Raw genomic sequence first — 13,341 nt, 5'->3', positions numbered from 1 at the left:
GTCACCACTGCCACCTCATTTTTGTAGTAATTTCTTTTTCAACTGCTCTGACTTCAGTGACTTGTCCTCCAACTACATACAACATCATTGTGCTACCTACTCAAGGGTGCCAACAACAGATTGCTGTCCTCTTCTGGTCCTCCCTCCTTAACTGTCCCCATAACTTCTCCAACTCTCTGTCCCCATAACTTCTCCAACTCTGAGACACAACCTTTTTTGTGTTACAAAAGCATGCAGAGTAGTTATTAGATCCTAATAGTGCCTAGTCGGTAACATTTACTTATTGATGGGCCTTGCAGTCTCCATGGTACAGATGTTTCAGATATCGCTATCACACAGGTACTCTGTCTAAAAGTTTTCATTGAATCATAAATATAAGATTAGTAAATGACTTAGTAGAGTTGAGTAAAAACATTTGTAGGACCTCAGTTAGCAGCCACAGGGGTGGTCCATGGCCGCCTCACCAAAGCCTTGCGGATCTCCTCCTACTTCCCGCCACCTCCATCACCTTTTCTGCTTGACAGTCCTGCCACCATGTAATGCGCACATCACACTGCAACGATGATATCACTCTGGGCCTGATAATCAGAAGATGTAGTGGAGATTCTGGTAAGTAGGAGAAGTCTAACAAGACTCTGGTCCGGCATCCATAGAAAACTGATGGGTCAATGTACCGTACTCTGTTCCTAAGGATTATTTTGCTCAACTCTACTTAGTGGTATTTATTAATTATTTTTAATTATTAACTTCTTTAATAATATTATTGAATACTTATTTAATATTCTTTTGCAAATTACACTTAGTTCTCGTTCAAATATGCCTATGTAGTACATAATTAAAGGGGCATTTATGTCCTAGACATTTATGGCATATCCACAAAAGCAGTTATCCAACTTGGCACCAACTTACATTCATGTATTACTCTATACAGTCTAGTGTTGATATTAATGACACCAATGTGAGCGTGATACATTTATTATATATACATACAGAAATATGGTTATAGCTTTGTGTCCACAATCTCTCCTGGCTTGTTCAGAATTTTTTTCCTTTTATCTACTGCATTAAGGAGTTTCTTTCTTGGTCCAAGTTGGATATTAATACTCTGCAGATCTTCATTAGAACACATGAGAAGAGAATCTAAATCAATTTTCTCCCTCAGAAGCGTGACATGTAATTCCAGTAAGCCATTCGATGCCAAGAAGACCTGAAGTGAGGAACTTTCTTCTTCTGTATCTAGTTCCATGTCATCTACAATCCAGGCCCCATTGTCATCAAGGTCATTTCCATTCTCGTTGTCATCATTAGCCTCAGCTGTAAACAACTCACTGTTGACTTTGAAGGCCATGTCATCTTCAAGTGCCAAAGTGTCACCAAAATCAGTGTTAATACCTGATATCTTGTTTCTTCCAAAAACCATGTTCCCAAGACCAGGACGATTAAAAATAGATTGCTTTTCTGTCTCCTCCAAATCCATATCCCCCTCTTCATGTTCATTGAAGACATCGGTGGCCTTCATGCGTTGACCACTAGTGTTTTCATCTTTGGCATACATTACATTGCTCATGGTATTTGTGTCCATTGTGTTTTTATCTTTCTTTTTTACTTTGAGTTGCAAAGTGTCTTTCAGACTTCTGGTCAATGTGCTCATAGTTGATGGCCTTGAAAACTGGGCACCTACGGAGCCTGACAAGGTTCCTTTCGATGCATTTACTGTACCTGTCTTGTTCCTGTTAAAGCTTTTGTTCATCTGGCTCTGATGTTTCTCTTGGAGCTTCTCACACTCCTTGATCTTACGTTCTGAATCTTTCATAGCCTGATCTTTTAACCTAGCGACCTTCTTAGGGTTTAAGGATGTTTGCTTACTAGCTGCACCATCCAAGATTTTGACACATTCTTTACGGTCTTTCATGATAGCCACATCCAGTGGTGAACGGAGTTGGTTATCTAGTGCAAAAATATTTGCTCCAAAATTAATTAGGAATGCCACGCAGTTAGTATGGCCCTTCTCTGCTGCATGATGCAATGGTGTGTTTCCCCATATGTCGCTTTTGTTTGGATCTCCTCTGAAACACAAATAGACAAATAAGGATCAGTAGTTACCCTCAAAGGAGAACCTATAGATCTTGATGTTATTGGCCTGTGACTAAACTTACACTAACTATAAGACTGCGTCAAAACTGAATAAAACAATACCTAAAGACCAGTCTATGATAGCAAAGTGAACACCAAAAAGATGAACAACCAAAACACCCAATATGCAAAATCGACCACCCTTTTTACTGACATGACACAGAGCTTCATAGAGACCTTTTCCAAGAACTATTGTATTCTTGGGTTTTAGTTCACCACAGTAAAACTAAAGGTCTATATACTGTTCTGTACAATATAACTGTCTAGAGAACACTCATTCGTTCAGTACCTATTCCTCTTCCACCCCCCATAATCTTGCACTCTCGGCTCAGGCTCAGCAGGGCATACATAGCATTGAAGTTTAAAATGCCTGATCTTTTTTTACCTCTGCCATTATCTGTTGTGGTAGAATTGGGAATGTCCTTTTGAAATTTGTGAGTTTTGGAGACTTTGCTCTCATATATTTAGGTAACTTTGAGCATTATTGCACAATACAGATTTGGTGCCTTTTTGGTATGCACTTTCTTACCAACAGCAGGAATAAATCCAAAACTGGAGAAAAGTGCCAAGGAATGACTTCTTCTCTTTTACGGTTCACATCCTGGTTTAGAACTGAAAGCTATTTATCCCCAGACTTAGATTACGACGTGGGACAGAACGTTGGACAGGTGAGGGATATGGTTGTTTTTTATTTTTGTTTTATTACAGTAGAAGAGGGATTCAATGGAATGGGGGTTAGGTGTTTTGCTTTTATTTCAAATAAAATACTTTGTACTTGCTGTGTGTTCAATTACCATACAACTATAGGGTTAGTAATGGATAGACGTCTTATGGATGCCTCTACATTACTAATCCATGGGCTTGATGTCACCAGACAATAGAAAGGTGACATCAACCCCACAAATATTATGCCAGCGCTACAGCGCAAGTGGGAAGAGCCAAGCAAAGTGCTAGAATTGGCGCATCCAATAGAGGTCCCGTTTCTGGGTGGCTGCAGGTTGCTATTTTTAGGCTGGGGGGTTAATATCCATGGCCCCTTACCAGCCTGAGATTATCAGCCCCCAGCTGTCTGCTTTAGCAAGGCTGGTTGTCAAAAAATTTAAATAATTTAAAAAAGAATGTGGGGACCCCTCTATTCTTGATAGCTAGTCTTGCTGACAGCTGAGGGCTGCAGTCCGCAGATGTCAGTTTTGCCAGTCAGGCTATCCAAAATACAGGGTAACCCCCCGGTGTTTTTTACATTTATTTATTTATAGCGCAGGCATCGGCCGCCTGCACTTACTGTTATTAGCTGCAGCAGGTGTAGGCTGATGGGAGTAATAGTCCCATTAGTCACTGCCTGCTCTCGCCGTTATCAGCTGAATACAACTCTCAACATTGTCCCCTGCTATCGCCAACAGGAGAGGATAATGAGAGCTGTCTTCAGCACCCGGCGCTGGGCAACAACGCCAGCAAGTGCCAACAGCACTGCTTCCCAGGCGCCAGTATATGTGGTACTGATGTGGCACACGGGTGGCACATGATTGCCACATGTATGCCACAAGTATTACACACATGTACACACGGACAGACAGACTCTGATGTCTCCGGTACTGGTTTTTCCGGTGCCGGAAATATCAGGACATGTGAAAGAGGCCTAAGACAGGATCATTCTGTAAAAAGTGATCATAAAGTTGTTTAATAGGTTGCTATTCCTAAAAATATTGAAGGTATAAATACATGCTCAATAGGATAATGAATGCAATTTACACTGTTGTGAAAAGGACTCTGCATTGATATAATTACTAGTAATTTCAAGATGAACATGCCAGCACACCACTAATGGAGGAAAGTTCAAGATAAGCATGACTAAGAACTATGATTGATTACAAATGCCATTTTTACATGATGTACTAATTTTAGATTTATGGATCTCATATAACTTATTATTACAGTAGAGTAGACCCAGAATTAAAAAAAGATTGGTTTAGAAAACATTTGATCAAATACTCTATTAGGATTTAGTAAATAAAGAGGAATCACTTATTCATGACCCTTACCTTTGAGAGCAACTACATAATGCAGTGCAATTACAAAATTATACTGATTGGATAAAAATATTGGGACAAAACTAAATTATTTAATTTAGGCTTTTCATTAATTCCCATCGCTTCGGGTGTATAATCTCTGGCCCCCCACCTGTAGTCTGCCTTTAATAACATATGAGAAAATGGCTGGTGGTAAAGAGTGTTACGGAGACGCGGGGTCCGTGGGTGCTCTCGTCTGCTGGCCCGGCTGTCTTTAGGAAGACTGCATGGACCACGGCTCATACCACTGAATGCCCGCTCTATCTCCCAGTGGGAAATACACTACACAGACAACACAGGGTTAAGGTAAAACAGGGTGGCCATACTTTATTGAGCCACAGAACACAATAGCAAACACAACATTCCCAACATGCCTGGAATTGTATGGGTACATGGGCGCATATAAAATATCACTGCATCTCCACGTATTTCCAGTCAGAGCTCCCAGGGTCGCTACTCCATCTGTGGATGAACGCACAGAGAAGGGGTAACGACAAGCATAGGGAGATGACCAAGAACTGTCCTTAGAGTCTATACAAGGTCCAAAGCCAGTTGACATGATGTCAGAGCTCCCAGGGTCGCTACTCTATCTGTGGATGAATGCACAGAGAAGGGGTTAACGACAAGCATAGGGAGATGACCAAGAACTGTCCTTAGAGTCTATACAAGGTCCAAAGCCAGTTGACATGATGTCAGAGCTCCCAGGGTTGCTACTCCATCTGTGGATGAACGCACAGAGAAGGGGTAACGACAAGCATAGGGAGATGACCAAGAACTGTCCATAGAGTCCATACAAGGTCCAAAGCCAGTTGACATGATGTCAGAGCTCCCAGGGTCGCTACTCTATCTGTGGATGAATGCACAGAGAAGGGGTTAACGACAAGCATAGGGAGATGACCAAGAACTGTCCTTAGAGTCTATACAAGGTCCAAAGCCAGTTGACATGATGTCAGAGCTCCCAGGGTTGCTACTCCATCTGTGGATGAATGCACAGAGAAGGGGTTAACGACAAGCATAGGGAGATGACCAAGAACTGTCCATAGAGTCCATACAAGGTCCAAAGCCAGTTGACACGAGAGTCACCACCTGGCTTATCTGACCATCTCCATGGAACCAGGCGACCAGCGGGTCCCAACCCTGGCTTTCTCCAAACAGATCCATGGTTCAGAGATGGTCACTGGATTAGATCTGTGTCCTTCCAACCGGAGCCGAAAACCCCTAGGTTGTATCCTATAGAATCCTAGATCAGTGTCCCTCGTGATGGTGCCATGATGAATTGGCTGCAGTCCTTTCTCTTGTCTGTTGGGTGGTTTTCAGAATGTCTGGCTCGTAGCTCTGTCTAAAGGTACCGTCACACTGAGCAACTTTCCAATGAGAACGACAGCGATCCGTGACGTTGCAGCGTCCTGGATAGCGATCTCGTTGTGTTTGACACGCAGCAGCGATCAGGATCCTGCTGTGACATCGCTGGTCGGAGCTAGAAGTCCAGAACTTTATTTCGTCGCTGGATCACCCGCTGTCATCGCTGGATCGGTGTGTGTGACACCGATCCAGCGATGTGTTCGCTTGTAACCAGGGTAAACATCGGGTTACTAAGCGCAGGGCCGCGCTTAGTAACCCGATGTTTACCCTGGTTACCATTGTAAATGTAAAAAAAAAACCCAAACAGTACATATTTACATTCCGGTGCCTGTCACGTCCCTCGCCGTCAGCTTCCCGCACTGACTGTGAGCGCCGGCCGTAAAGTAAAAGCAGAGCACAGCGGTGACGTCACCGCTGTGCTTTACAGCAGGCACTGACACAGCGAGGGACGTGACAGGCACTGGAATGTAAGTATGTACTGTTTTTTTTTTTTTACATTTACAATGGTAACCAGGGTAAACATCGGTTTACTAAGCGCGGCCCTGTGCTTAGTAACCCGATGTTTACCCTGGTTACCTGGGGACTTCGGCATCGTTGGTCGCTGGAGAGCTGTCTGTGTGACAGCTCTCCAGCGACCACACAACGACTTACCAACGATCACGGCCAGGTCGTATCGCTGGTCGTGATCTTTGGTAAATCGTTTAGTGTAAAGGTACCCTTACTTCAGTCTCCCAGGATGTGATCTCTGAGTCAATTTATACTCAAGGCATGTAAGCTATTTTTAAGGTACCTTCACACTAAACGATATCGCTAGCGATCCGTGACGTTGCAGTGTCCTGGCTAGCGATATCGTTGAAGTTTGACAGGCAGCAGCGATCAGGATCCTACTGTGATATCGCTGGTCGTTGGTTAAAGTTCAGAACTTTATTTGGTCGTCCGATCGCCGTGTATCGTTGTGTTTGACAGCAAAAGCAACGATACCAGCGATGTTTTACACTGGTAACAAGGGTAAATATCGGGTTACTAAGTGCAGGGCCGCGCTTAGTAACCCGATGTTTACCCTGGTTACCAGTGTAAAATGTAAAAAAACAAACAGTACATACTCACCTTCGCGTCCCCCGGCGTCCGCTTCCTGCACTGACTGACCGCCGGCCGTAAAGTGAAAGCACAGCACAGCGGTGACGTCACCGCTCTGCTGTTAGGGCCGGCACTCAGTCAGTGCAGGAAGCGGACGCCGGGGGACGCGAAGGTGAGTATGTACTGTTTGTTTTTTTACATTTTACACTGGTAACCAGGGTAAACATCGGGTTACTAAGCGCGGCCCTGCGCTTAGCAACCCGATGTTTACCCTGGTTACCCTGTGACCTCGGCATCGTTGGTCGCTGGAGAGCGGTCTGTGTGACAGCTCTCCAGCGACCAAACAGCGATGCTGCAGCGATCGGCATCGTTGTCTGTATCGCTGCAGCGTCGCTTAGTGTGAAGGTACCTTTAGAATTACCCAGGGTCTTTCAGTCCAACATCAAGATAAGGTAAACAATGGTGATGGGATTAAGTATATTAGCATATAAGCACACATCAACAAACAAAGCTCAACACACTCAATGTACAGTCACCACTACAGACTCAGGGTACCGTTACACAAAACGATTTACCAACGATCACGACCAGCGATACGACCTGGCCGTGATCGTTGGTAAGTCGCTGTGTGGTCGCTGGAGAGCTGTCACACAGACAGCTCTCCAGCGACCAACGATGCCGAAGTCCCCGGGTAACCAGGGTAAACATCGGGTTACTAAGCGCAGGGCCGCGCTTAGTAACCCGATGTTTACCCTGGTTATCAGCGTAAACGTAAAATAAAAAAAACACATACTCACATTCCGGTGCCTGTGTCCGCTTCCCTGCACTCCTCCTGCATCCTGTGTAAGCGCCGGCCAAAGCAGAGCGGTGACATCACCGCTATGCTCTGCTTTCACTTTACAGCCGGCGCTCACAGTCAGTGCAGGGAAGCAGACGGCCAGGGACCTGATGGACACCGGAATGTAAGTATGCACTGGTTTTTTTTTTTTACATTTACGATGGTAACCAGGGTAAACATCGGGTTACTAAGCGCGGCCCTGCGCTTAGTAACCCGATGTTTACCCTGGTTACAAGCGAACGCATCGCTGGATCGGTGTCACACACACCGATGCAGCGATGACAGAGGGAGATCCAGCGACGAAATAAAGTTTCAAACGAACTGCTACGAAGTTCGATTTTCAGCGGGGTCCCTCATCGCCGCTGCGTGTCAGACACAGCGATATCGTATGGATATCGCTGGAACGTCACGGATCGTGCCGTCGTAGCGATCAAAGTGCCAATGTGAGACGGTACCCTTACACTGTATGTTAAATGGTATCAGTTGACAAGTCTGTCCTCTTGAACCACCAGACATAAACACTTAAATGCACAAGCCAATATACAGATGAAAATTCAGTTCTTATTGGTTTGCAAAAACGTAGCTGTCTGGGTAATTAAGATACAATCTGGTTTCTTCACAAAGAGCTCACTGATATCAACGCGGTCCTGTAATAGAGGCCACGGGGGGGGGGGGGGGGTAAAAAGTTAGTTCATGACATTTCTTCTTTCCTAAATATTCCACCATCACCTGTGATATTATTGAGAACTGTAAGTGTGGCACCCCTGAGGTCCGGTCGCCACAGAGGTACTGCACCTCATCCAGGTGTGGTATCCCACTATCAGGTAAGGAGGGGGCACTATCCTGGACTCTAACACCAGCATCCAACACCTCACCACTGCAGTCAGGGCATCTGGGCGTACCCCATGAGAGGATGCCTCATCCCAGTATGGAGAGGGTTACTAGGTAGAGAGTGTGGGTGGAGAGAGGAGAGATGTCATGAAAACAAGAGGGAGGAGTCAAGAAAGGTCTAGAAAGTTAGTCAATCTGTGGGGAGGAGGAGAGCAGAGCAGACGTGCAGAAAGGAGCTGCCAGAGAGAGGGAGCTATAGATAGGTGAAGCTACAGAAGGAAGAGAAAGAAGGGGTCCTAGGGGCACGGGTAGTGAGCAATCCAGCCGTGGGGCCCGCATCCACACTGACCATCGCCAGGTGGTGGGACCAGGTCACAGTGGGGAACAGACCCCCAAGACTAGTGGAGAACTACAAGGCTCAGCCACATCCACACATATTCGCTGAAAAGGCAGCCACATAGGACCCAGGGGACTAGAGAGATGTCGCCCAACAAGATTTGGGGCTGCTGGCTTGGGACACTGTGTGTGAAGGTGCAGGGAAGGAGAGGTGAGAACCAGCGCAGTAAGACGGCCAGGAAAGGAACATAAGAGAGGAGTCCTGGAGAAGTGTACCCCAAATCATCTGGGGTTTGGCTGGACCACAGACCCGGAGGACACAGCACACGGCTGGAGAGAGTAATCAGCAGAACTGTGAGTAAAGCATTGAAATCTGCACCCAACTGTGTCCTCTGAATTATTCCTACGTCACTTGCCTTGCACTACAACTACCATAACCACCAACATCACATTTAACACCTATATCTGCCCTGGGGACTAGCTCTGCCCATGGAGAGCTGAAACATCTTAGCTGCGTCACCAACTGCCTTTGTGGATCTGAACTGCAGCGTCGGCCATATTGACTGAACACCACGGTTGGGGTCACAAACAATTCCCAATTTCCCCATAAACTTTATTCCCTTTTATATCATCATTTTTCATTGGACACCCAGGATCACGGACCAGGTCACTGCTGCCGTGACACATCCCTTTAACAACCAGCCTGGTACCAAGTATCCCCACGGCTCTGTCGGGTGCTCCAGAAGAGACTGCAGCAACTCAGCCATGAAGTGGAGACCCCGTAAAGCTACAGAGCGGGGTCATCAACTGGTGAGGGCATAAGTCACCAACGCTCTGCTGACTCAATAACTGCAGAGACCAAACCTACATTAACAGTAGCACAAAAACTGTGCCCCTAACGGGAGCTCATGGCATGTGTTTCCTTAACAGTGCAGCTGCATACAAGCCTTACATCACCAAGCACAATCACAAACATAGGAAAGAATGTAAAGCCGCCACCATCTGGAGCTGTGGACATGTTCTTTGAAGTAATAGATAACACTTCTCTTTCTGGCATCTGATGGGCGAGTCTGGGTTTGGGAAATGCCAGGAGAATGTTATCAGCCTGACTGAATTTTGCCAGCATTAAAGCTTAGTGGAGTAAGGTAAAGCTAAGGGATTATTTTGGAGGAGTTGGCCGAGGACCCTTAGCTCTAGTGAAAGGAGATCTTAATACCTCCAGATTTGTGGAAACAGTTTGGACACATTCTTTACTGACTATGCCTAAGTGCACAAATCATGGGTCATAAAGTTTAGAGTAGAGAAACTTAACTAGCCCATAAAGAGCCCTGACCTCAATGCTATTGAGCACCTATGGGATGAACTAGAATGGAGATTGAGAGCCAGACTCTCTCATTCAACATCAGTATCTGACCTCACAAATGCTCTTCTGGATACATTTTTACATTCCCCAGCCAAGGAGGATCATGTGTACTCCTACACAGGACTCTGACTCCCACCCATCAAGGACAATGCCTGCTCGATACAGTCCTGATAACCAGACAAGATAATGTCGAGGCCAATATCAGTCAGATACACATCAGGCCTTAGAAAGGTAGCATTGTTGCCTTGGAGCTGACATTGTCATACTACAAGTGTATAAATAGTCCACGGCACTCGAGGTTCCTTGGTGGTGCACAAGTAGGGTATCCAACCCGTATATAGATAATAAAGCACTTGGCACTCAGAGATTCATTTGCAAAAAAAGTGAACGTTTTTGTTTATTTGTGCGACCAGTTCAAAAAATGTTTAAACGTTTTCGGTCATAAGACCTTCATCAGAAACATCTCTCATGATACTGGGTCTCTGAGACCTGTACATTGCGCTGTCCTGCTTCCAGTATCATGAGAGATGTTTCTGATGAAGGTCTTATGACCGAAAACGTTTAAACATTTTTTGAACTGGTCGCACAAATAAACAAAAACTTTCACGTTTTTTTGCAAATGAATCTCTGAGTGCCAAGTGCTTTATTATCTATTGTCATACTACAAGACCAAACTTTTCCAGAACAAATTTTGACATGAGGATATTTATTGTTCGACAGGACCCTTCAAAGCCCGTACTAACTCAGGCTCCCTGCCAAGCAGCATGGGGGACAATGTCAGACCATACCAGAAGGAGCTCAGGAAAGAAACTGTAAAAGCGTTTCAAGTCTGTTATCATCATGGTAATTCAGCAATTTTGAAGAGCAAAGGTCAACTTCATCTCTCCCAATATCAACAATCTCATGGAAAACCAGAGGCCATTGCAAACCTCTGTTGCCTCTCAAGTTTAAGTCAATGCCCCGGAAGCTCAGATTTCTCCCACCTGGGTGACATTCAGCTACAGCCACACAGATGGCCTGGTGGCATCTAAGAATGAAAGAAAAGAAATTAGATGAATAAGTCAGGTCTGATATATCTTGCAAAGCAAGCCGAATGCCACCAACCAATTCTTTGGACCTGTGCCCTGGTGGCCTCTGCAGCAGATCAAAAGGAAAGAGTGTGCCTCAATATCCTTAGGATAAGCACCAGCAGCCCACAAACATTTGTCAAAACTTGACTGAAATTGATATTGTTAATGGGGAGCGATGTAAATGGAGCAAGAAAAATTACCCCCACTTCTATAAATTAAATAGTTGCTGACAAGTTTGACTGGGTAAATAGAGTCCTCCGATGAATGAAAAGGAACCAAATGTCCCTACCCAATGGATCAACTTTTTATTTGGGAATACAGAGATGTACCGTAGACCACCACATCGTCATTAAACAAACCAGCTACCAAATTGTTTTTTGAAAGCGAAATCAATTTGCTAATTTGCAATGCACTGAAAAAAGAAATCCCAAACACAGCTGATAGGAGATAAAGACCTTAAGGTACCTTCACACGAAACGACTTTGTAACGATATCGCTAGCGATCCGTGACGTTGCAGCGTCCTCGCTAGCGATATCGTTTAGTTTGACACGCAGCAGCGATCAGGATCCTGCTGTGATGTCGCTGGTCGCTGAATAAAGTCCAGAACTTTATTTGGTCGTCCGATCGCCGTGTATCGTTGTGTTTGAAAGCAAAAGCAACGATACCAGCGATGTTTTACACTGGTAACCAGGGTAAACATCGGGTTGCTAAGCGCAGGGCCGCGCTTAGTAACCCGATGTTTACCCTGGTTACCAGCGTAAAAGTAAAAAAAACAAACAGTACATGCTCACCTGCGCGTCCCCCAGCGTCTGCTTCCTGACACTTACTGAGCGCCGGCCCTAAAGTGAAAGTGAAAGCAAAGCGGTGACGTCCGGAGCTCAGTCAGTGTCAGGAAGCAGACGCCGGGGGACGCGCAGGTGAGTATGTACTGTTTGTTTTTTTTACTTTTACGCTGGTAACCAGGGTAAACATCGGGTTACTAAGCGCGGCCCTGCGCTTAGCAACCCGATGTTTACCCTGGTTACCCGGGGACCTCAGCATCGTTGGTCGCTGGAGAGCGGTCTGTGTGACAGCTCCCCAGCGATCAAACAGCGACGCTGCAGCGATCGGCATCGTTGTCGCTATCGCTGCAGCGTCGCTTCGTGTGAAGGTACCTTTAGTAACATCTGGCTATCCCAGTAATCTAATATATAAAGCTGAATGTGTGTATGTGTGTATGTGTGTATGTCCGGGATTGGCATCTGAACCGTCGCAGCTACAGCCACAAAATTTTGCACAGTCACACGTCTGGACCCCGAGAGCGTCATAGGCTATGTTGTGAGGTGAAATTTTAACCCCGCGCTTTCTAATTCACCAAACAATTTTGCCCCTATCTACATAATGGGGAAAAAGTGAAAGGAAAACTGTTGGTGGCGTCGCAGCTACAGCCACAAAATTTTGCACAGTCACACGTCTGGACCCCGAGAGCGTCAAAGCTATGTTGTGAGGTGAAATTTTAAGCCCGCGCTTTCCAATTCACCAAACAATTTTGCCCCTATCTACATAATGGGGAAAAAATGAAAGGAAAAGTGTTGGAGGCAAATTAACAGCTGCCAGATGTGAACAAGGGGGACTTAAAGAATGAGAGCGATGGCGCCAAAGAGTATATACTGTACAGTTGCTAAGGTGGGGCCCCGACATGGGATACTCACCACACCACCACGGGGATATGAACACACACACAAAATGCGCCACACACTACCACGTGCTCGAACACATATACCACCCTGTTATGACCCCAATGGCGAGGGTCTCAGAGGAACGTGGAAGTCTGCAGAATACAAAAATCCAGCTCATAGGGCAGTGGTAACTGGGTTGACCATATATCTACTCCTAACGCCAACACTAGCAGTAGCCGGGGATCATTCCTACGTTGATTCTAGATGACACGCGCCAGCCGGAGAATCTAGCTACCCCTAGTAGAGGAAAACAAAGACCTTTCTTGCCTCCAGAGAAGGGGACCCCAAAGCTGGATAGAAGCCCCCCACAAATAATAACGGTGAGGTAAGAGGAAATGACAAACACAGAAATGAACCAGGTTTAGCACAGAGAGGCCCGCTTACTGATAGCAGAATAAAGAAAGGTAACTTATATGGTCAACAAAAACCCTATCAAAATCCACACTGGAAATTCAAGAACCCCCGAACCGTCTAACGGTCCGGGGGGAGAACACCAGCCCCCTAGAGCTTCCAGCAAAGGTCAGGATATAGATTAGGAACAAGCTG

General features: G+C 45.6%; 1 protein-coding gene across 1 annotated transcript in view; it reads right to left on the bottom strand.

The window, feature by feature from the left end:
• Positions 1-588: 588 nt before the first annotated feature.
• The window catches only part of ANKS4B (ankyrin repeat and sterile alpha motif domain containing 4B), a 28,768-nt gene continuing 16,015 nt past the window's right edge, over positions 589-13,341 (bottom strand). The window contains exon 2 of the mRNA XM_077274986.1: positions 589-2,066. Coding sequence (XP_077131101.1) covers positions 1,001-2,066 — 1,066 coding nt within the window. The 3' untranslated portion in view covers positions 589-1,000. The remainder of the gene's footprint in view (positions 2,067-13,341) is intronic.

The sequence above is a fragment of the Ranitomeya variabilis genome, chromosome 7 (assembly GCF_051348905.1).
Source record: "Ranitomeya variabilis isolate aRanVar5 chromosome 7, aRanVar5.hap1, whole genome shotgun sequence".
NCBI classification, from domain to species: Eukaryota; Metazoa; Chordata; class Amphibia; order Anura; family Dendrobatidae; genus Ranitomeya; species Ranitomeya variabilis.
The sequence above is the reverse complement of the archived record's forward strand: the minus strand, read 5'-3'. Positions and strand labels throughout refer to the sequence as shown.